Here is a 25,249-nt window from a genome sequence, read left to right as displayed (position 1 = left end):
CTTGTTCTCATCCTTTCCTCTTCTTATTTTTTTTAAATCCTCACCCGAGGATATTTTTTCCATCTATTTTTAGAGAGAGTGGAGGGAGAGGAAGAGTCAGAGAGAAACACAGATGTGAGAGAGACACACTGATTGGTTGCCTCCCAGGGCTGGGAGCTTGCAACAGAGGTACCTGCTCTTGACCGGAATCGAACCCAGGACCCTTCAGTCCGCAGGCCAACGCTCTACCCACTGGGCCAAACTGGCTAGGGCTCAGCATTTCTTATTGACATCAAAATTCCATAGATTTAAAAAAAATACAAGAGACCCACTCAATTTAGTCCCAATTTGCCTTTCCAGTGTTGTTTCCACTCTGCTACTCTAGGCAAAGTAACTGGACTCCCTCCCTAATCTGCGGAGTAGTGGGGGCGGGGGAGGGGGTAAGGAGGCCTGTATTTTTCTGCTTCTTTCCTTCTAGCTATGACCTTCAAAGTCTGTCTCTAAACTTTCTTTCTCTGAAGTGTTTTCTCCTGCTCTTCTCCTTTGAAATCCTATAGCCTTTGTACTCCCTCACAGATTTTGGCAAGTTTTTCTTTTGCTAAATCTCTTTCTCTATATGATGTGTTTCCCGCTCAAATACTATTATTTGACCTGTTCCTTCTCAAGCAGTGGCCTGAATTGTCCTGTCTCAAAACTAGTCACTCCATATAGCAAAAGCCTGATGTTACACATTCATTGTAGAGGATGCTGCTAGCCTTGCCTCTCATACTAACGCTATAAAGTACACATTATTAGTTTTGAATATCCAGCCTAAGGCCAAACAACCTGGCTTCAAAACTCAGCTCCAACTCTAATCAGCATTGTGACTGTGGACAAGTTATTTTAATTCCTGAACATCAGTTTCCCTCTCTATAAAATGGTAATAATTATACATTTTCCTTTGCATTTTTGGAAGGATTAACAGATACTGCATAAAGAGCTTCCCACAGCCTGGTACATTAATAAGGGCTAATAAATATCTAGACATTGAGTAGGCCAGTTTGACACATTTCAAGTTTTCTTGATTTTGCCTCCTAAATATCTCTTGATTCTAATCATTTAGACTGAGCTAACGTCATTTCTTCCTTGGACTACTGTCAACTCTTTTACTAGGTGACCTCCTGGTCCATTCTCCTCACAGCAGCCAAAATAATCTTTGCAGACACAAATTTATCACACTTAAAATTGCCTACCTTTGCTTCACAACCCTCCTCCCTGCTCCAGGGCTTCCTATTCCTTCTAGAATATGGACTAAATTCCCTCCTATAGCCTCAAGCCTGCCTGCTCAGGCATTGCAGCCTCTCCTCTCCTCTCCTCTCCTCTCCTCTCCTCTCCTCTCCTCTCCTCTCCTCTCCTCTCCTCTCCTCTCCACACTTCATGCCTTGTTTCCACCACTGTGACCTCTGGCCTTCTGTCAGCCACTCATTCTCATGGTGCCCCTCTGCCCTGCCCTAGCCTCATGCACGCTCCTCTCTGCCTGCAACACTTTCCCCTGCTTCTTTGCCTGACCACCCCTCTTATGCATCTTTTACTCAGCTCACGATTGTTACACTTTGCATTGTCTGTACTTGATTAAAGCCCCAGACTGTAGCATTTGCTCACCACTGGCCTGGCACTCTGCATAGAGCAGGCACACAGTAAATATTTGAGGCATAAGTGGATGAATGAATGTTGGCTCTTTCCCACTGAACTTCAGAGAAGCAAGTCGCGCTATAGGCAGAATTACAGAAATCTGATGTCCTGAATTCCAGCCTGAACCCCGCACTCTAAAGAACCGAGTTTGATCATGGGCCCAGCGAGTCTGGAACAGCAGTGCACATCTATGTGTTTCTGTGTTGTGAGAGACAGTCAGAGGTGGGACTTTCTCTTTTCTTTTTTGTTTCTTAGCAGAGAATAAGGTTAAGAAGACTAAGACTTCATAGGTCTTATGCTAAATTAGATTTAAAGACTTCATTACATGTTTTTATATAAAAATATCCTTTTTGTTCCTGGGAAATATTCATCTGTCCATTCTCTAGCTTTTCTTTTGAATATCCCACTTTATGGCTGAGAGACATTTTAATGATTCATTTTCCAGTGCTTACCAGGACAGAGGTAGGAGCCAGAGGTAAGGGGAAGGATAGGGTCTAACACTTGTTTAGTGCCTGTCCCATACATCAGGTGAGCATTTTAGAATATTATGCAAAAAGGAGCGCAGGACTTATCTGAAATGTTCTTACCCTTTTCAGTTTTCGGATAAAGAGAGTTAACAGTAGCCAGAAGAGGGTCGCAGCCACACAGGTGCACGTCAGAGTGATTAGCTCCAGATTTGACTTTTCTGAGGTTCCTGGAAAAACAAAAACACCAAGGTGGTTAAACAGTGACTCCCAAATGCAGGGTCTTTGTGATTTTATTTATTTATTTTTTAAAAAATATGTTTTTATTGATTTTTAGAGAAAGAGGAAGGGAGAGGGAGAGAGAGATAGAAACATCAATGAGAGAGAAGCATCATCAATCAGCTGCCTCCTGCATGCACCTCCACTGGAGATTGAGCCTGCAACCCAGGCATGTCCCCTGACCAGGAATTGAACCCACCACCTCTTGGTTCTGGGTTCTGATGCTCAACCACTGAACCATACCAGCCAGGTGGGTCTTTGTGATTTTATAAAAGATGTCTAGTGCCCCTAAATGTTCATCATGGCGAATGCAATCTGCTGGCGTGAAAATCCGTGTCTGGGACAGGTCTTCCCATATCTTCTGTTTCAGGCAAGGTCCACAATATCATCACAATAAACTCACACATCAATTAAAAGTCTTTCCAGAAATTTTGCTGTTGAATTTGCAAACTTCATAATCCCAGAAATAGCTAATTAAAAATCAGAGGAGAAGTTAAAAATGGGAAAAAATTATGGCAGGAACAAAAGCTCATTAAAGTGCTAAATCTGGAATATGTTAAATCTCCCTAATGGGTTTTAGAGGAACTTCTAAAGAAAAAGAAAAAAAAATACATAAAAGGGCTCCTTTGGGACTCACAACATCCTTCAAAGTAGATTTAAAAAATAAAAATAAAGCTCAAGGACTGTCACAATTGCCTGCTCACTGCTTTTGGAACAGCCAGGCCAAGGCGCCCCCCCCCCCAACTCCCAGCCTGGGGCTCTGCACTCGGCCTCTCCAGCAGTCAGCCTGCAGGGACTGAGGTGAGAAGAGGTAACTGCTGGATGGGATTCTTCCCAATCACCCATTTCCCAGAATCACAGAGATCAAAAGCTGAGCACTGTTCCCCCATGACCAGAAAGAAAAGACCCAAAGTATTCAAGAGAGGCCTCCAGAGAGAAAACTCTGGGCGTTGTAAAGGAATGCCCAATGGGCCAGGATGGCAGCTCCCTGCTTACTGACTCCAGTGGACAGTTTCCCAGGAGTTTCTAAAGTAATGCCCTTATCCTCCACCTTCATTAAAAGGAGACAGAGGCTCAGTATTAAGTTAGACCAAGAATAAGTGAAATCTACTCTTTTTAGAAATGATGGTGTGGATGGTATCATTTATTGAGCACTTATGTGCCTAGCTTTCATAACCACCTTATGAAGTAGGTGGCAATAATATCCCCACTGCATAGATAGACATCTTTTTGGCTCTTTGTTTCAATCCAACAAAGATGCATTGAATCCTACCACAGGCGAGGTTCCAGGCTAGAGGAGATAGGAAGATGAATGAGGGAAAGTTGTCCCTCTCAAGGCACTCACTCACAAACCGAAGCAATAGACTTAAGGCAAATACAAAGAAATTAGATTTTAAAAGCATCTGAGGTTGAAGGAATCTAATACTTTTTTGAAGAGATGACATTTGAAATGGTTTTGACTTAAAGAGATGAAGACAGGAGAGGGCATTATAGGGCAGAGGGAACAGTATGAGTTAAGACCCAGGATTGAGAAATGATAGGGGCTGATGGTAGGTAGTATAATGCAAGATCTAGGACGGGACCAAACCGCAGAGAATCTGAGCATCTGTGTGAAGGTTCTCTGCCCTGAATAATAGCAAATACACAAGCTAGACAGCCGAGCCTCCTCCTTTTTTATCTATCCAGCCACCAAGTACATGGACCTCCTGTAGGCCAGAGTCCCTGCAGTGTATCTTTTAGGTTAGAGGGGAAACTGACATATTCTCTCTATCCAGTCCATCACAAGGCCCTGCCCATTCTACTTCTGTTATTGTCATAATTAGCTAGTTAATGTTAATAAAGGAAGAGAGCACAGGGAGAGGCAGACATTGTTGAGCATATTCACCTAGGAAGCATAAGCCTGTTTGTTTCACAGGCAAGCTACAGCTTCACAGCCCAGGGAATTGCAGCATTGTTCCTCCAAGGAGAATAACACCCCTCCTTCTGCCCTCCAGTACTGGATGGTTGGGGGCAAAAGGGGGAGACAGGCACATGTGCAGTAGAAGTTGGGGTGGCACAGGGGTGGTGCTTGCCTGTCAGTCTAGCTTGGGAACAATGGATTGGCTAAGGGGTGGACCCCATTAGGAGTGTGGGAAATCTTGGATTGTTAATTGACTAGTTTGTAGAAGGTCCAGGTTAAAATCCCCAGACAGAGTGCCCTCTCTCTTTCTCCATGACTTGCCAGTGGGTTTGCCTGTTCTCTCTCCACCGCAATGAGCTAAGCTAGCCAGATGCTGACCTGGACTGGACTTTAATATGGAGCAGAAGCTCTGGGCAGTGGCCATAATTCTAGCCCTGCTGAGGACAAGATGGGACTTCTTCCATGAAGGGATGGACAGAGATGGGACCTTGAGGGGAACCTCCTTAATTTTATATCATCAATAAAGCTTTCCGTGAAACCCCATCCTCTCGTGGGGGCCTCAGGAAATTCTTTTCTCGCAGCACCTCAAGAACTCCACTTCCTGATAACACTTTCATGGCTCATGGAATTATCACCTCCTGTCCTTCCTCACAATTATTGCCCAAACCAAGGCCTGGACACCTGCATTAGCTCCCTAACCAGCCTTGACTCCCTCCAGTCTCTCCTCCACTCTGTAGCCAGAGTGAGCTTCCCAAATCACAAATTTAATCCTATTACGCCTTTGCCTAAATCCCATCTTTGCCACCTGCACATCCCCCTGTCACTGTCAGGATAAAAAAAAACCCCTTAGATCCTACCCCAAACTTTCCTATCTCTTCAGCTTCATCTCCTGTTATCCTGACACTTGCTCCCGTCATAGAAAAATACTTGTAGTTTCTTAATTATGCCAGGCCTTCTGCACCGTTATGCTTTGGCCTTTGCTGATTCTCTACCAGAATGTAAGCTTCCCAGTGGCTGAGGCACACCTTATTTCTCTTTATGTCCCCAATCATCAGATTGGGTGAATGAGTGGATATATTATGTGTTGCTTTGTCTCCAAAGAATTTCATGAAGCTTTCAAAGCATTCATGGTCAAATTCCTGTTCATGTGTGTTAATCCAACAAACATAGGAACACCACCTATATCCCAGGTTCTGTTCTGGGTGCTAGTGTAAGTGAAAGGGCATGATCTGGAGCTACCTCTCACATAGTATGTCACACATACTAGGCATCCTGCAATTATTGGTTGAGTGAATCAATGAATTTGGCTTCATTTGCTGCTTTGTCAGCTTGTGGTTAAGTTTCCCTGAACCTCATGAAATTGAGAACAATCTCCTTGAAGAAGTTTCAAAGCATGATCACCTTTTTTTGTTCAGTATGCATCTTCTCCATGGGAATATTTTAAGCTCAAATTAATATAAGTTTGGATTTCAGCCCACACAGTGAGAGGTCTGATGCTGCCTTGCTGTTCACACACACACACACATGCACACACACACACACATATACACGCATGTGCACACACACACTTTTTTGCTTATGCTGCAAATAAGTTTTGTGGAATCTGATTGGGACCAGCTGAGGGTACAGTGGCCTTTGGCTGTTGGAGACACTGATAGCATCTTGAGAGGAGTTATGTCTGCAGATGCCTCCTGCATGGAGTGCCCTGCTAGAGGCCCCCTCCCACGGTGGGAACGTTCCCACGGCATTCCAAGGGGCAGGAAGTTGACCCCCAAAGTAATTCCACAGTCCTTACTCAGGCAAAATTCCTCATGTGTTTGTGTGCCCTTACACATTTAAAGAATCAACACAGGAAAAACATCTCCAAGATGAACATTTATTAGAAAAGAAAGACCTATTTAGTCTATTCCTGCTCACTGAATAATAACATAAGAATTTTAAAAGATGCAATGTAGTATCTGTGCTCTATCTCTAACTCATTCGATAGCTCAATCTCTGTCTTTATTGGAAAGCAGCCATTAGGGTGACCTTAGGCTGGGTAGACTGACCTAAGTCAGCAGCATCTCTTCCTGCACAAGTCTGAGATGTTTTCTCGGAGGTCAAACATCCACACACTCGCCTGACTAGACCTGGCTTCAACTTGCTGGTGACAGCTGATGAGTTCAGTGCATGAAACACTCCAGCTGCACGTGGCAGGGAAAAGAAGGCCAGTGGAAACATGGGTGGGATTTGACAATGACTAGGAGTTAGCACAGGGTCTTAAGGACATCACTCCCATGTGATGTGTGGTTCCAAATTGGTGTAATTTTCTAAGGCTTATTAGAATACTAGTGGCCTGTGCATGAAATTCATGCACATTAAAAGGGAATTAATTAGAGGAAATATTTTAATATTGCTATTTGCCCTTTCTCTATAATAGAAGTGTCAGAGATGGAAGAAAATTAGTGAAGTGTATATGAAAATCTCCCTCCTGGCAGAGTCTGGAGCACGCCCGCGGGACCTAGAGTCAAGTCCCCGCCCTCCACCCACACACACTTTGACCACAGGAGACCCAGACCCAGCCGGCCCCACCCCCATTGGGTGAGACCCAGACCCGGCCAGCCCCACCCCCATCAAGCCCCTCTGGGTGGGAGGTGCGGGATGAGGTCTCCCGGCCCAGCACTAGGGTGGGGGGCATGGCCTGAGGTCTCCCATCAAGCCCTGCTGGGCGGGGGGCACAGCCTGAGGTCTCCCATCCCTGCCCTGGGGCAGGGGGCATGGCCTGAGGTCCCTCATCCTGGCCAGGCACCATGTAGCCTCAGGTCCCTGCTGTTCAGTCGTGATGTTATGGCGTCCTGGCTAATTTGCATATTCCTCTATTATTAGATAGATTAAAATTGGCCTTCATATAATTTGTGAAGCTTTTTAGGAATCTGTACAACAATTTGGAACCCCTCTGAAGGATAGTGATGTATGGAAGTACTGTATTAGGATTAAATTTGAAGTACATTTTCAAGAGTAATTTTAGGTAAATATATTTAAAATTGCTTTTATGTGTCATCAGTTCTGTAACACACTTTTAGTGCAGCAAGTTAAATCTTTAGGTCAAATAGGAATTTTGTGGTTTGGAACACCATTTGTGTGACTAGAAAAACTATTTACAGAAGGTTTTGTCACAATGGGATTTGGTTGATCATATTGACAAATAATGATGTTAACTAATATTTTAAAAGTTTCTATTATATGCCAGATACTGTTTTAAGTGTGCTAATTCTTACAACAACCCATTAAAGTTGGATTACCGTTTTGTAGATAATGAACGAAAGCACTAGGAAGGTAAGTAATTTGCCCAATGTTATATGGCTCATGAGAAGTGATGCACCTTGCTGTAGAGTGGGCCCTCTTCCCCACTAGGCTCTGCTGCCTTGGAGCTGAGAGGCAATTGTGCAGAATGGTTAAACATGGACTCAGTTTTCAGCTCTGTCGCTGCCTAGCTTCATAACTCTGGACAGAGTCCTAAATCCCTCTGAGCCTCAGAGTCTCACTTGTAAATAGAAAAAAAACTTCATTAGATCATTGCAAAAGTTAAGGAGATTAATGCACATATGTGCTTTTTAAAAAAGTTCATTGCATGTTCAATAAGCATAAGATATTAGAACTGAATTAATTCCATCACCATTTTTTGAATTCTTGATCAAGGCCAGCTTTAGGTCATTGTAGATTTGCAGTCCAAAGGAAGCCATACCCCTTTCTCCTCCCCAAACCCCCCACACCCCCACCCCTGGCCCTCCTGTGTGAAATTACTGGGCAGTCAGTTCAGTTCTCTGGTTTGAGCACTATTCTCTCCTTGGGAAACCCTTTTGAGTTGCCAACACCCATGAGAGAAGTAACCTCAATCACCAACATCATCATGTGAATTAGTTTATCACATCCTTCCTAGTGCCAGGAGAGTCATGGGAGTGGATTTGGGGGGCAGGGTTCAGGAAGAGAGGAGCTGAAATGGAGGACAGTCAGAGATCAGAGGAGAAAGGAACTGAGAGCTGGCTAAGGGTGATAGGAAGGAGTAGCTAGCTATCCAAGACAATTATTTTGATCTTTTCCTATTCTTTACTCTTGGAATTTTATTAAACATAGTGTATACTTCCTGCTGTGTGAGGCCTTCCCTGAAATGTGTTAATGTACAATTATTGTGGCACAAAATTTGCAAATCACACCTTTCATGTCATTTCAAGTGGTGAGACTGCAGAAACCTGAGGCAGTCCTTCTGTGCTTGCCATGATTTTTGTATCATCAGTCATCTTAAAAAAAAAAAAATGTTTAAATTGTAGTTCTTCTTTAAGTTGTTTTCTCCTGTGTATTATAAATACTATTTCAATAGCAAGGCCTGACTCTGTTATAAGAATGTATTTCTATATATTGTGATTATTACTTCCAATAATAATTATAAAATACTAGAGGCCCAGTGCATGATTGAATCCTGCACGTGTAGGGTCCCCTACAAGCGGTGGAGTTGGGTGCCTGTCCGCTGGTGCACCAGGCCTTTCAGAAGCCTCTGGCTTGGCGGAGGCTTCTGAAAGGCCTGGTGCCGGAGCAGACAGGCACCCAGCTCCCAGGCTTTTGATGGTCCGCTGCCGCTGAGGGGGGCTGGCCGCTGAGGGGGCTGCCGCGGACACCTGGCTACCCTGCTGTTGAGAGGCGCAGCTGGGTGTCCGCGGCAGGCCCCCTCAGCGGCCACGGATCTGGCCGTTGAGAGGTACAGGGGGCGGGAGTAGCCCCCCTCAGTGGCAGCGGATCCGTGCCTCTCAATGGCCGGATAGGCCACCCCGAGTCCCGCCCCCCAGCCTCCCGCCGCCCAATCGTGGGCGTAGCAGAGTGATGGTAATTTACATGTTACTCTATTATTAGATAGGATAGTTTATCTGAGGTCCTTGGATAAAAATGTGCCACACTTTCATTGTAACAGTCCCATTGAGTTCCATGGGCTATTGAATGCTATGTTAATTTCAGAAATTATTTTGGTCAGGGACAGTTTTGTTGTTATTGTTTTAATATGAGACGGTTCCCTTTGAGAGCTCCACGTGTGCTCGTGTGCAGCCCAAACCAAAAACGACCCAATCATTATTTAAAGAAGCTGCATTACCTCCACAGTCCACTCAGCCCTTTCAGATACAAACAACACATTGCTTTATCTATGAGTATAAGAATCCTTTTTTAAAGGAAATAAAAAGAGCAGACAGTTTCCTTCCTGGCTAATTCACGAACCTCTTTAAATCTGTTAAACATAGCCACAGACACAACGTATGCTCCTGGTTTCATTTCCTAAACTCCACCTGACAAGATAGGTCAGTGGGAAGGTTCTATTTGCATACATCAGGAAATCAGTCTAAAGCCAGGGAACATTTCACAGCCACCAGAGTGAGAAGAATAATGCCTTAGACTCTAGGGCAGGAATCTACTTTCAGTGATAAAACAACCAAGCAGGTGCTGTATTCAACTGTTCTGAACAGCCTCCAAGGATCAAACTTTTATTCAGTGAGCCCAAAGCACTTTCACTCAAGATTGCATCTAACTTATAAAATCCACCTAATGTCAACTTTTAAGAAATTTTCCTACTCAAAATGACAGGTACCCTTAAATGGAGCTGAACCTGCCTCCCTGAAACTTCACCATCTCCCTTCCTGAGTTCTATTGTTCGTTGTATCAAAGAGGAGTCAAATGTCTCCTCAGCCTGAAGGCTCCTTAAGTATTTGAAGAAAACAATAACATCAGCCCAAGTTGTCTCCTTTTTAGACTCAACATCCTAATTTCCTTGCACTGTTTTACCATTACTCTATTAGGACTATGGGTCCATTATTTATGCTTAGAGATGGGTACAATGTTTCAGGTGTGGTTTGATGTTTACAGATCAGGTAGTCTGTTTCCTCAGTTAACCACAATTTTTAAACAGAGAATTTGGAAATAGCCATCACCTTTAAAGCAGAAAAAAATTACAGAAGAGAGCCAGGGCGAAGGCAGAAAAACTATGAAAAGCAGACACAAGAACTCAAATAGCATGGCAATTGGGGGCAATAACCAGTAAAAAGAAGGATGGCTATATATAGTGTCTGTAGCTATGTTGCAAACTATACAATTTCTCTAAGTGATATTAAACATTAATGCCACATGAGGGAAAAGAGCTCATGAATCAAAAGTACAGATTCCTCATAAAATTCAATGGACTAGACAATAGGAAATATCCAGAATTATTTAGACTTCATTATTGCCAAAGAAGAAAAGTATGTAGAAGGTCCAAAGTTGCTCCTAACTTGCTGTCTCCTTCCTGCTCATTCACCTTGCCAGTCCAGCACCTGACAAGGCCTCCTTTAGAGATCAGGTCACCATATCCTTTTCTGCCTCTGTGAACTTCGTTAGCCTTGATCAGCAGCATTGTGTAGTCTGTTTTATACAAACTGTGTTTCTGCTTTACCCTTAGGAGGCACTCAAAATGTTTATTGACCTGGTTCTTAATTGTTTCATGTGCACCTTACTCTCCTTTCAACTAGGTCTTCAAAGCCCACGGAGGTTAGCTGATTGTAGCTTACACTTCCATATCCTGCATAATCCTGGGCAAATAATTAAGCCATTGAGTTAACAGCACTTTGAATTTGGCTTATCTCTAGTGCCCTAAACAATATACTGGTGTATTTCTTTTATCAGATATTCAGTGGTGGTTTTCTAAATATATGAATCCAACAAACATTTATCGAGTGCTCTGGGATAGAAAAGTGAGTGGTAGGCAATGATAAGCATTGCATTAAAGGTACATGGTGTGATCAGTAATCAGGTGTAGAGAAAGTGAATTATAAAGGATGAGTGGATTGTCCAGGGGGAGAATAGATGGGAAGGAAGCCTGTTCAGACAAAAGGAAAAGAACGCGTTAAGGCAAAAGACTAGGAGGAGCACACTGTGTTCACTGGATCACAAGTAATGCAGTCCAGCCAGAGTGCGGGGTGTGTAGGAAGGAGACGGGATGGGGATGGAGAAGGAGCCTACAGAGGACCTGTGTGCCTGCATGAGGGGAATAGGCGATTGGGAACCATTGCAAGATTTGAAGCAGGGAAGTAACATGTCATACGATTTGTTATTTAAAAAGGTCACTCTAGATTTGGGACTGTATTGGAGGAGGTTGAGAGGAGAGGATAGGTTGTTTGGGAGGCTAAGAGATTATGTCAAGAGATGATAGGGATCAGAACATCTGTGATGGCAGCTGATGTGGGCAATTCAAGTGAAAATTATCTCCCCTTTCCTCAAGAGCAAATAGGCTGATAAAAACTTTCAGAACTTATTGGTGATAGCAGTATTCCTGTCTGACTTTTCAGGAAAGCATAACATTAGTGGGAAAAGGAATCAGTGTAGGAAAGCTAAAAGCAGGTAGAGAGAAAACCAAGTAAGAGGATAACTGAGTCTAAAAGCTCAGTTTTATGCTAAGGCCTTGCAGACAAGTTCCTAAGGCACTTCAGGAATGAGAAGAACGGAGGAAGGATGGAAACCTGAAGTTTCCAAAGACATATGCTCAAGTCTCAACCTCACTACCTATTCATTGTGTGACTTTGGGCAACTAATTTAACTCTTCGAGACTCCATCTTCCCATCTGTAGACTGAAGATAACACTACTTCTTTTGACTCCAATGAAGTTAAAGGATATGTATATCAAGTGTGTAGCCCATAATGGGACAAATATATCAAGTGCCTGCACATAAAGGCACTAAATAAATATTAGTCTCCTGCAGGGCTACGGGATATAAAGATATGTCAGACACAGCTTATGATTCAGTAGGGAAGAAAAACATATCAATGACTAAATAATAATAAAATGCAGAATAACAGGAGCCTGACTAAAGACTCAGGAACCATGGTGTGGGAGACAGAGAAGAGAATGAGAACATCTGACTCAGCTCTTCATCCTGGAGGACATCACAGGGTAGAGAGCATCTAAACTGGCCTGGGGGAGAAGGAGGATTTGGATGAAATTGGGAGGGGTTCAGACAAAAGACCTCCAGGCTTCCTTCACAGCCATTGCTAACCCACATTCACACAGAAGTGGGTACAGACAGCTGGTGAGGGAAGGCAGCTATGTGGAGGGTTGGAGTGAGTCATTGCATATCTGCCATTCCCTGGCTACAGGATTTAGGTTAGTCATTTCATTCCTCCCTGGGTTTTGTAAGAACTGCTCTGTGTATCTTGCAGGGTTGTTGCGAGGATTGGGGGAACTACCTTCTGGACTGAGGATCAGGAGTCTTCCTTGCTCTCTGCTGCTACCCCTCTCTCAGATGGAGGTCCCTCCCTGGCCTGCTGTGGCTACTCCCTGAGAGTCACATCTGGAGTCCTTGTTAAGTGATAAATTAATGGTCCTTTGAAGAAGGAGTTGGTAAAGAGAGATTCACACTTAATACATTGTTTTCTTTCTATGTAAGCAGAAAAGTTGAAATAATACTTTAAAACAAGGATTATTTGGGAGACAAAAAGGGCCATTACCAAAAGTATGTGGGAATGCTACCCTTGACTTTTTCTGAAAGCATACGTTTGTGGTAGCGTACTTTCAGATTTTTCAGGAGACTCTCTAGAATCATTTCCTTGTAAAGGAAGGTGATTGATATTCCTTTTAAAAGGAATCTGAATTCTCAGAGTTACAATCTAAGCTTTGGAAGTTTTCAGGGCAGAAGAGCTGGTGTATGTTGCCTTCATCCTAGTTTCTACCCCCAAAATACACACCTATTCTGAAGTCTACTGGGGCTCATTTGGAAATAGGCTGCTGAACAAATGCCATCTTTTCATGTAAAACTTCAATTTGCCATAGGAAGTTACATCTAAGAGGTGCCAATTCAATAATTTATAATGCTGTAACTGTTATGTTTTGGGTGATTCTTGGCATCAGAGAATTGAAATTGCGGTCTAAACTATTTTCTAAATGGAAGCCACTTGGCCACAATCCAGTGTAGGATTAGGCCTCTTTGGATTTTGCTGCTCAACAAGCTATCTAAAGCCTCTGTGGTCTTTTATTATGAGTTGCTTTTTTTCTAATCGTTTGTTAAAAACCAGCTTATGAAAAGTTTGCAAGATATGTCTAACTCGTGGGAGCTGGAAATGGAAAAAAACGAACAATTTCCAGAGCGTGGTCCTCTCCTCCCTCCCATCGACACCCATTGTCTTCCTTCTTGGATTTCTTTCTCACAGGTGTAGCCACTCCTGTCATTCTCTGTGGGTCAATGTCATCATGCTGGCAGCAGTGGCCTTTCTTCCAGGAACTTCTCCCCCCACGGAGACTGTGCTCAAATGGCTCTCCAGGGTGGCCAGCCAGTGTCCTCCTCACCTCAGCCTGGCCGAGTGTAACTAGACAGGCTTTTCTTAGAGGGACAGGGGGAGGGGGCGGGAGGTCAGGGAAAGGCACAGACAGGAGGGGCAACAGGAGACTGGGAGGTGAAAAGTTAAACAAACAGGGAAATAGATGTCTGAACGGTTTCTGGTTGCTTTCTGAAGCAGCTGTTTACCTTGAACGGTGAGGTATGCTGAACTTTCCACAGACCCCTTCTGGTTGGTGGCTTTGCAGTGATAGACGCCTTCATCCTCTTCTGTAACTCTTTCAATAAATAGCGTGCTGCTTCCTGGTCCTAAAATAATTCCTGAGAAGTGAGAGATGTTTAGATTAGTGGGCCTGGGTGACAAACAAAAACAGCTCCTTTTGTAACACAACCCCCTTCCTATCATTATGCACTCAGACAAGGAAATCCGAGCTTGGGCTAACCTGGGGCAGGACTGCTTATTTGCTTTTTCTGGTCTAGGCTTTTTAATAGCAGCGTCACCACCCAGCCGTGCTCTGACCCCCAGCTTTGGGGGTGCACCAAGGCCATTCACTGTGAAAGAAATGAGATGGGCTGCCATCCCAAACTTCGAAGCGCAAATAGCAAGGAGGTAGCATTTCTGATAATAATGACTACCAATTACTCATTGCCTGCTACATGCTGGGCAATACGGGAGACACTTTCTATCTTGAGTTGAGAACCATCTGTAAGGTATTACGGTCTCCATTTTACCAATGTGGAAACCGATTTGGTGAGTTAAGCAACTTGACCAAGAGTGTGCCGTTGAACTGTGGTGCGTGGGTCAAGGGAAATCATGTTTTATTTGTCATAGTGGCGGAGAGCTTGGGCTATGTTTTAATCTAGGCCTTGTTGCTTCAAGTTTGGTGACTTTTGGCAAATTACTTAACCTTTCTAGATTTCAGTTTCCTCAGTCTTAAGATGAATATAAAAGCAGTTCCTACTCAATAAATGGGAAAATGAATGGCAAGTGCATGGTACATAGTTAGTGTGTAGTAAATATAAGCTTAAGCATCACTATGGAGCACAGTGTCATGAAAAGAGCACCAGTGCCCGGCCGATGTGGCTCAGTGGTTGAACTTCAACCTATGAACCAGAAGCTCTTCGTTTGATTCCTAGTCAGGCACATGCCCGGGTTGCGGGCTCAATCCCCAGTAGGGGGCTCACAAGAGATAGCTGACTGATGATTCTCACCATTGATGTTTCTATCTCTTCCTCCCTCTCCCTTCCTCTCTGAAATAAACACACACACACACACACACACACACACACATCAGGAATCTTCAGACCACAGCTTTGAGACCCAGTAGCTTCAACAATAAGTGCTGTCACCAAGTACTTATTGAGTGCTTACTCTGCTATTAGTCTGTGTTAGAGACAGGGAGTGGGGGTGGGGAACAGGCTGAGACACAATTTCTGCTGGGAGAAAGGAAAATTAACTCATAACAAACAGACATGTACATATATTCTCTCTTTCTCTGATGCACACCTATACCAGCAAACAAAAAAATGTTTTACAAATTATAATGAATAAATGTGGCACAACATACACAATTAAATGCAAAGTCTGGGGTAGGGAGGGAGATGAGTGAGGATCAGAATACTCAGGGAAAGTGGCATGGAGAAATGGAGGCCTTGAGATTTGAAGGTTTAGCAGAAGTGATGGGAGAAAGGAAGGCTTGGCACTGAAAGAAACATGCATTGAGTGATAAAGTGAGCCTCACCAGACTGTAGGATATATTTTATTAGTTTAAATAGTTTATATTCCCCCTGATTAAAATTTGAAAACTAGTGAAAAGCATAAAGAAAACATAAAAAAAAGGAAAACAACCAAACCTGCAATCTTATCCCTCAGATCTTTTTCTTTTCTTTTTTTTTTAAATTAAATCTTTATTGTTCAGATTATTACAGTTGTTCCCTCCCCCCCAATTGCTCCCCTCCACCCGGTTCCCACCCCACCCTCTGCCCTTACCTCCCCCCCACTGTCCTCATCCATAGGTGTATGATTTTTGTCCAGTTGCTTCCTGCACACCCCCATACCCCTTTCCCCTCAGGATTGTCAGTCCACTCCCTTTCTATGCCCCTGATTCTATTATATTCACCAGATTATTCTGTTAATCAGATTTTTTATTCATTTGATTTTTTAGATTCACTTGTTGATAGATATGTATTTGTTGTTCATAATTTTTATCTTTACCTTTTTCTTCTTCCTCTTCTTAAAGAATACCTTTCAGCATTTCATATAATACTGTTTTGGCGGTGATGAACTCCTTTAGCTTTTTCTTATTTGTGAAGCTCTTTATCTGACCTTCAATTCTGAATGATAGCTTTGCTGGGTAGGTTGTAGGTTCTTGCTATTCATCACTTTGAATATTTCTTGCCACTCCCATCTGGCCTGCATAGTTTCTGTTGAGAATTTAGCTGACAATCGTATGGGTGCTCCCTTGTAGGTAACTAACTGTTTTTCTCTTGCTGCTTTTAATATTCTCTCTTTGTCTTTTGCCCTTGGCATTTTAATTATGATGTGTCTTGGTGTGGTCCTCTTTGGATTCCTTTTGTTTGGGGTTCTCTGCGCTTCCTGAACTTATAAGTCTATTTCTTTCACCAGGTGGGGGAAATTTTCTGTCATTATTTCTTCAAATAAGTTTTCAGTATCTTGCTCTCTCTCTTCTGGCACCCCCATAATTCTGATGTTGAAGTTGTCCCAGAGGCTCCTTACACTATCTTCATATTTTTGGATTCTTTTTCTTTTTGCTTTTCCAGTTGGGTGTTTTTTGCTTCTTTCTATTTCAAATCTTTGACTTGATTCTTGCAATCCTCTAGTCTGCTGTTAGATCTCTGTATATTATTCTTTATTTCAGTCAGTGTATGCTTAATTCCTAGTTGGTTCTTTTTCATATCCTCGAGGGTCTTGCTAAATTTATCAGCCTTTTCTAGAAAATTCTTGAAAAACCTCATAACTGTGGTTTTGAACTCTATAGCCAGTCATTTGCTTTCCTCCATTTCTTTAATTTGTGACCTGTTTCTTTGTCTCCACATTGTGGCTGCTTTCCAGAGTTGACAGAGTGGCTTTGTGTGCTAGGTGTCCTATAGGGTCCAGTGGCTCAGCCTTCCCAGTTACCTGAGGTGGACACTCTTGGTGCACCCCATTTGTGGGCTGTGTGCACAGTATTGTTGTAGTTAAGCCTTGATTGTTGTTGGTATCACTGGGAGGAATTGACCTCCAGGCCAATTGGCTGTGAGGATCAGCTGTGTCTACAATGGGAGAACTTCTGTGCTGGAGACACCCTTATGAGGCAAGACTTGCTTCAGTGGGGCTTTGGTGCTCCCTGAGTCTGACACCTGAGTGTGTCCCTTATGGATCTGAGGAGTTGTAATCTGGATGGTCCTACTCTGACCCCAGGGTACACTGGCTCTTGGATCTCCAAGGAGGTGCTAATTTAGCCTCTGCCTGAGGCCACCCAGCAGGAGCAACGGAGAGATCTGCAGATTCCTCTTCTTTGTTTGGGTTTTGGAGGTGCCCAGATGAGGCCCAGCTGTGAAACAATGCAAGCTGCTATGGGGCCTTGGGCCTTCTTTTGGATGTTCTGGGTCTCTCTGACTCAGCTGCAGTTTGTTAGGTAATTTTAGATTTCAAAGGACCAGGCCATTCATATGCAAAAGCCTCTGCACACAGCTTGAATGGGGCAGAGTTTCAGGGCGGAGCAAACAGCAATGGCTTCCCGTCAGCCCTGCCCTAAGAGGCCCCCGGGTTTCAGTGTTCCATGGTAATTGCTGCAAGCACCTCAGAGAGAAAGCTCCCCTCATGTTCCGCCAGGTGCCAGACAGTCCAGTTTCGCCCTGTATGAGTCTGGGTCCCCAGAGTCTTGCCTGGAACTGGAGTTCAGAGCGGTCAGGAGCTTGTGTCTCCCTCCTGCTTGAACAAGACAGCCACGTCCTCAGTTGCCAGCCCTCTCCGCGCACGCGCCTCCGTACCTCTGCCTTTACTTCCACAGCTCCTCTGAGTCTCAGTGTGCTTTTCTCTTTCCTTCTAGTTGTAGAATTTCCACTCAGCAAGCCTTCCTGTGGTTCTGGATGATGTCTGTTTTATCTTTTAGTTGTAGTTTTGAAGTGGTTGTACGAGGCAGCAAGTTCAGGTGTTTACCTATACCTCCATTTTGGTTTCTCAGATATTTTTCCTTTAGTTTTTTAAGTGGACTTTTTTTTTTTTTTTTACACAGTTGGTTCATTCACATCCTATCTAATATAAGAGTAATATGCAAATTGACCGTACCTCTGCTATACCCACAAGCCATGCTCACCAGCTAATCAGGAGCGAATATGCAAATAAACCCAATCAAGATGGCTGTGGCCACAGAGAGCAGGAGGGAGGCTTGGGTATCCCCAGCAATGGAGGAAGCCAAGCTTTCCACCTGCCCTTGCTGGCCCAGGCCTCTACTCAATGCTACAAAGTTTCAATGATAGAAGATAAATAAATCCCAACAAAAATGGCGGCAGCCATGGAGCTGGAGAGAGCAGGAGGCTAGGATTGCCCCCGGCCGATGGAGGAAGCCAAGCTTTCCACCTGCCCTGGCCAGCCCAGGCTTCTGCTTAAGGCTACAAAGTTTTAAGTATAGAAGATAAATAAATCCCAATGGCTGCCTCCATGAAGCGAGCAGAAGGCTTGGCTCCACTCTAGGCTACAAAGTTTAAATTGTAGAAGATAAATAAATCCCAGATACCAGGGCCTCTACTTGGGTCACTGGGAGGCGTGGCCAGCCTGCAAACCACCACAGGCCCCTCGACCAGGCCACCCCACACCCCAAGGGAACCCCCACCCTGATCCGGGACACCCTTCAGGGCAAACCAGCTGGCTTCCACCTGTGCACCAGGCCTCTATCCTATCTAATAAAAGAATAATATGCAGATTGACCATCACTCAAACACACAAGATGGTTGCCCCCATGTGGTCAAAGATCCTGCCCCCATGTGTACACAAGATGGCCGCCACAGATGTCCAGCACGGGAGGGCAGTTGGGAGGGACCAGGCCTGCAAGGGAGGGCAGTTGTGGGTGATCAGGCCAGCAGGGGAGGGCAGTTAGGGGTGACCAGGCCAGCAGAGGAGGGAAGTTGGGGGGGACCAGGCCTGCAGGGGAGGGCAGTTAGGGGTGACCAGGCCTAAAGGGGAGGGCAGTTAGGGGCAAACAGGCTGGCAGGGGAGCAGTTAGGCATCAATCAGCCTGGCAGGGGAGTGGTTAGGGGGTGATCAGGCTGGCAGGCAGAAGCAGTTAGGGGCAATCAGGAAGGCAGGCAGGCAAGCAGTTGGGAGCCAGCAGTCCTGGATTGTGAGAGGGCTATCCAACTGCCCGTTTAGGCCCAACTGGATCGGGCCTAAACGGGCAGTTGGACATCCCTCAACTGGTCCCAGATTGGAGAGGGTGTAGAATGGGCTGAGGGACACTCCCTCCCATGCATGAATTTTGTGCACCGGGCCTCTAGTAATAAATATTTTTGAGCTTCATTATTAGACACTATTCTAGATGCTAGTAATCTATACTAATAAAAGGGTAATATGCTAATTAGACCGGACATCTTCCGGACATCCTTCCTGACAAAGCCAGAGGTGTGGCCAGCCTGCAAATCACCCCAGGCCCTACCCCAATCTGGGGCTCCCTTCAAGGCAGGCCAGCCGGCCCCCACCCATGTATCAGGCCTCTATCTTATATAATAAAAGGGTAATATGCAAATTGACCCTAACGGCAAAACAGCCAGAATGACCGCTGGACCAGTCACAACTATAAGGTGCACTGACCACCTCTTGGTCCCTTTCTCCAGCCAGTAGGCTCTGATGCCCTGATGGCCACCTGCTGCATGGGCAGGGCCAGTCAGTGACCTCTCGGTCCCTTCCCCCAGCTGTCAGGCACTGATCACCCGATGGCGAACAGGAAACTGGGGGTGGGGCCGGCTGCAGGCAGCTGGGGAAGATGGCCCCGATCCCAGGCCAGGCCTAGGGACTGTACCTAGGCACGATTTCGTGCGCTGGGCCTCTAGTACAATAATAAGCAAGGTACAAAGGGTTTAAATTATAGTTTTAGAGAATTAAAAATAAATAATATAATAGCAAGTAGCTGAAAAGTCTGAGAAGGAAATAAACCCAGTTAAGGGGATCATGGGTTAAGGAGGGTGAGGAAGCTATTTTAGGGTGTTTTAGGAAGGCTCTCTGAGGAAGTGACGTTTGAGAAGATACTTGAAAGATGGGAAAGAGTGAGCCATTTAGAGATCTAGAAAAGGGCATTTCAGACATAGGGAGTTTCAAACATAAAGCCCCTGGGGTAAGAATGAGCTTACAGAAAGGTGAAAAGACCACTGTGAATAGAAAAGAACAAGCACCCGGAGAGATGAGAGGTAGGAGAGCACACAAGCCATGGTAAAGATTTAGGATTTTATTCTAAGCACAGAAGAAAGCCATTGGAGGGCTGCAAGAGGCCAGGGTGGAAGCTGGGAGAGCAGTTAGCAAGCTTTTGAAGTTGTCCATGAAAGATATGTGGCTTTATCCTAGAGACTATGTTGGAAGTTGTAAGATTGGTGGTTTGGGAAATATTTTTGAAGGCAGAACCAATCAGCTTGCACAGGGATTAGCATGTGGCAGGTGAAAAGGAGTAATAAATTAATGATTTGAATACCTGGGAGAATAGTGGTACCTTTCTTTTGGGGGAGCGGGTTCACGGGAGGAAAACCAAGAGTTCTGTTTTGCACACAGTTTGACGTGCCTATTACACATCCCAAAGGAGGTTTCATTGGAGCTCAGGCAGAAGATGGAGATTAGAGATAGCTATATGGAGTGAACACACAGAAGGCATGTAAAGCCACAGGGATAGAAATAATCCTCATCGGTTTCGAGTCCAGATAGAGAACAGAGCATCTCTTAAGATTGAGCAATGGGACCTTCGAGGAAGAGGAAGCAGCAACAGAGAAGGAGTAGCCCCTGAAGCGGCAAGAAAACAGGAGAGCGGGATTCCCAGAACCCAAGCAGAGCGGGATTCCCAGAACCCAAGCAGAGCGGGATTCTCAGAACCCAAGGAGAGCGGGATTCTCAGAACCCAAGGAGAGCGGGATTCCCAGAACCCAAGGAGAGCGGGATTCCCAGAACCCAAGCAGAGCGGGATTCCCAGAACCCAAGCAGAGCGGGATTCTCAGAACCCAAGGAGAGCGGGATTCTCAGAACCCAAGGAGAGCGGGATTCCCAGAACCCAAGGAGAGCGGGATTCCCAGAACCCAAGCAGAGCGGGATTCCCAGAACCCAAGCAGAGCGGGATTCCCAGAACCCAAGGAGAGCGGGATTCCCAGAACCCAAGCAGAGCGGGATTCCCAGAACCCAAGCAGAGCGGGATTCCCAGAACCCAAGCAGAGCGGGATTCTCAGAACCCAAGGAGAGCGGGATTCTCAGAACCCAAGGAGAGCGGGATTCCCAGAACCCAAGGAAAGCATTCACAAAGGACAGAGTGGTCAGTTCTGTGCAATTCTGCTGAGAGACTAAAGTGAACAGAGATAACTGACAACCAGCCATTTCTGTGAAGTGTGGGAGCAGTAGCATGGTTACTGCCATGTAAAGAATAGGAGATGATGAGGTAGAGATTACTTTCAAGGAGGTAGCTGGAGAATGACATGAGGCTGAAGAATGAATTCTTTTTCAAAATGTGAAATTTTATAGTATGCTCTTGTGTTAATAGAAAAAATCTGAGAGAGAGAGAGAGAGAGAGAGAGAGAGAGATGATTTGATGATCTGGGAACAGAAGGAATAATGCCAGGAGTAAAATTTCTGAGGCGAGAGGGAATGGATTTCTGTGCCCAAATTGTTCTTTGTTAAGAATAGGGATAGTTAATTCATTTTAACAGAAATGATAGCAGAGTATAAATTACAGGTAAATTGGATAATTTGATGATATATATTCTGAATAAATAAGTGGTACTCATGTGTTTAAATTCAGGAAGAGGAGGGAATTTTGGAGTTTTGAAGAGAGAGAAAAAGGTGTGAAATAGTGTGCTGGGAGAGAGAAAACAAATTTAGCAGTGAAATGTAAGACTTCTCCTAATTATTAAATACTGACTCCCCACTCCCCAATATCATAGCATAAGTATTCCCCCATGCTCATGGGCTGTAGTCACACCATGGTCAGGTTAGTGTTCTGCCCTGAGGCAGCTGGAAGCCTGGTGCCTCCACCATCCACCTGCCTGGGTTAGTGGAACATGCAAATCTCAGTCAGAGGGTGGAGGCAGGGGTGAAAGCCACCAAGGCCAGGGGCGGGGGTGGGGGTGGGGAGGGGCGCGGGAGCAGGAGAGGTGACACCGGGCATGTTCTTACATAATCATTCATTATGTATGTGTTCCCTATTAATTGGCATTGGGTTATATATCTATTTGCTCATAACTATAAATAGTAGTGCAATTAACATCTTTAGGCATAAAGGTTTTTCTGTATTTCAGATTATTTCCTTAACATAGATTTCCAGAAACAGATTAAGTCAAAAGCTCTTGATTCATATAACCAAATTGCCTTCCAAAAAGATCAAGCCAATTAACACTTTAACAGCAGTGGATAAGAGACTATTTTTATCACTGTCCTGCCAGTACTGAGCAATATTATCTAAAAAATACAAAACACAGAACTTTGCTGATTTGATAGATGAAGATCATTGTGGGTTTTTAAAAATGATTTTTGTTGATTTTTAGAGAGAAAAGAAGGGAGAGGAAGAGATAGAAACATCAACGAGAGAGAACCATCATTGATCGGCTGCCTCCTGCACGCCTCCTACTGAGGATTGAGCCTGCAACCCGGGCACGTGCCCTGACAGGGAATTGAACCATGACCTCTTGGTTCATAGGTGGATGCTCAATCACTGAGCCACATCATCCAGGCTGTTGTTTTAATTTGTGTTTCTTTGCACATTCTTGCATGTGTTTGGTTGCCATTATTTTATTTTATTTTCCAACACATTTTACCCCCTCTATTCCCTCTCCCCGCTCCACCTATCCATTTTTATTTTATTTTAAATCTTTATTGTTGAAAGTATTGCATAGGTCCTCACCGCCCCCCATAAACCTCTTTCAGCCCACTTCCGTCCTCCCCCCAAAACCATGTTTATTTTTAAGGCACCTGTTTTGAGTAGTTGAAAAGGTGAGTTCAGTTGAAAAGGTGAGTTCAGATTAAGGAGAACTTTGAAATCCTGGCTGAGGAGCTTCCATTCAACACAGAAGGAAAGAGAGCGTCAAAAGATTTTTGAGCAAGGAAATGACATAATGAAAGCAATGTTTAAGGAAGTTTAGTCTAGAAAGATAATGCAGGATGGATAGGAATGAGGAAAAAGTGGCATCTGGAAAGCCAGCTCCCCAGTTACCATTCAGGCAGGGGATGGTGCGGATCCAAATCTGGAGGGTGGAAAAGGAAAAGGAGAAGAAGAAATGGAAACAGACACTATGTAGGAACAATCTAAAGGAATTAGTGCTTTACTGGATATAGGAATAGACAGATGAGCTCTAGAGGGTTTCAGTGTTCTAAGCCCAGATGACCGGAAAAAATGAGAATTCTCCTCTGTAATCTTGGCTAACTCATTTAATCTCTTTGTGATTTTTAACCCACCTGTAAAATGAGAATGATACCTGCTTTGCCTATTTCATGGTATTGCTATGGGGTCAATCGAGATAATTCAAGTGAAGCTTTGAAACTTTGAAAAGTTTAAGATATGGAATAAGTGGCAATCACAGAAAGTGAAAGTATGCTTGGTAATGGGTGGTCAGGGGCAATGAATGTTTATAATAGCAGTCATCTTGTTACCCATAATCATCTCTTGCAGCAGACCTGAACTCAACCAATTTTTCTATCACTCAAATCCCAATTTAAGGTCAATACCCTGAACAAGTAAAGCCAAAGGAATTAGAGTTCAGCAAGGAGACAGATATGGAATTGTGGAGATGAGAGGATAGTGCCAAGGATGCTGATGAGCTAACATCATTTGGCTCAGTTTCCTCTTTCCATCACATGGAGGAGAGGAGATGAGATAAGAGGATGTCCAAAATCAGCAAGCAAAGTTCTTCTTTCTGACTTGCCTTCACATTGGACCATAACAAACGGCACAGACATTGATGTGCCACAATCATATAGACCACTCAAAATCTCAGCCTCTACTCTTGCTATTTATTTCCCTTCTCACAAAAATAGGCCAGTTACTACCCTAATTATTTTTTCTCATAATTCAAATCTTCTGCCCCTACTTATTCATAGTGGCCTCCTTTAGTTTCTTTAATGCCTTTATCTATTGCTACTCACTTTCTATGACCCAATTCCTGTGATATAGGCTCTGTTCTACTGAGGAACTCACCTTTTTAAAAGGGCTCTTTTTTTAGTTCATTTTTTTCATTGTAATTGATTTTAAACATTAAAAATACAGAAAAATGTGATCAATGTACCCACCATTAAGATAATCAGATGTCAACATTTTGCCATATTTGCTTTAGACCCCTCTCTCTTTCATATGAATAAAATGTATAGCTTATCCCTTCCTTTTCCCATTCTGTCCAGAGGCACCACTATCCTGGAGTTGGTGCATGCCATTTGCATAACTGCATCTTCTACATAGGGTTTGTATCTCTATAAAATATGTAATATTGGTTTGTGGGTTTCAAAATTCTAAATAAGTTGAATCATACAGCATGTATGATTTTTCAACTTGTTTTCTTTTTCTATTCAACAATGTTTTAATATTCATCCTTGCTGACACATGTAGCTGGAGTTCATTTTTAACTGTATAATATTCCATTGTATAAAAAAGCCACAGATTTAAAAAAAATTACCTCTTCGCTATAGAATAGATAGGTTGTTTTTACTTTTTTGCTACTACAAAGAAGGCTACAGTGCACAGTGGACACAGCTCTGTGTACGGAGTTATGCACACCTCCCGGTGCTGGGTTACAAGTTATCCCACTTTCAATTTTACCAAGTATCACAATGAAGTTCCAAAAGATACCAGTTTACAGTTTAACCAGCAGTGAGAAGAGCTTCCATTTCCCCACATACTTACCAATAATTGGTGTTATCATATTTTTAAAAAACAAAAACATTTACATAAATAACATATTTTCATAATTGTACAGATATCTATAAGTAAATTATAAATAATTTATTTGTAATTAATAATATATCTTGGAGATGCCTCCTGTAAATTTATTTTTTATTTATTTTAATTATATTTTTCAGTTAGAGTTGACATTGAATATTATTTTATTTATTTATTTATTTATTTATTTTTTAATCCTCACTTGAGGATATTTTTTCATTGATTTTAGAGAGAATGGAATAGAGAGGGAAAGACAGAGAGAAATATTGATGTGAGAGAAACACATCAATTGGTTGCCACCTGCACCTGCCCCTGCTCTGACCAGGTTGGAGCCTGCAATCAAGGTATGTACCCTTGACCGGAATCGAACCTGGGACTCGTTGGTTTGCAGGCCGATGCTCTATCCACTAAGCCAAAACAGTTTGGGCTAACATTATTTTCTATGAGTTTCAGGTGTGCAGCATAGTGGTTAGTAAGTATATAATTTATAAAATGATCCCCCCAATGATTCTAGTATCCATCTGGCACCAT

At 43.7% G+C, this 25,249-nt stretch overlaps 1 protein-coding gene across 1 annotated transcript in view; it reads right to left on the bottom strand.

The window, feature by feature from the left end:
- Positions 1 to 25,249, bottom strand: part of FLT1 (fms related receptor tyrosine kinase 1) — a 218,462-nt gene that overhangs the window by 61,365 nt on the left and 131,848 nt on the right. The window contains exons 15-16 of the mRNA XM_054719726.1: positions 13,800 to 13,931; positions 2,238 to 2,344 (exon numbers count right to left, since the gene is read on the bottom strand). Of these exons, the coding sequence (XP_054575701.1) occupies positions 2,238 to 2,344; positions 13,800 to 13,931 (239 nt within the window). The remainder of the gene's footprint in view (positions 1 to 2,237; positions 2,345 to 13,799; positions 13,932 to 25,249) is intronic.

The sequence above is a fragment of the Eptesicus fuscus genome, chromosome 7, assembly GCF_027574615.1.
Source record: "Eptesicus fuscus isolate TK198812 chromosome 7, DD_ASM_mEF_20220401, whole genome shotgun sequence".
In the NCBI taxonomy this organism is placed as follows: domain Eukaryota; kingdom Metazoa; phylum Chordata; class Mammalia; order Chiroptera; family Vespertilionidae; genus Eptesicus; species Eptesicus fuscus.
This window is presented reverse-complemented; position numbering and strand designations above follow the sequence as displayed.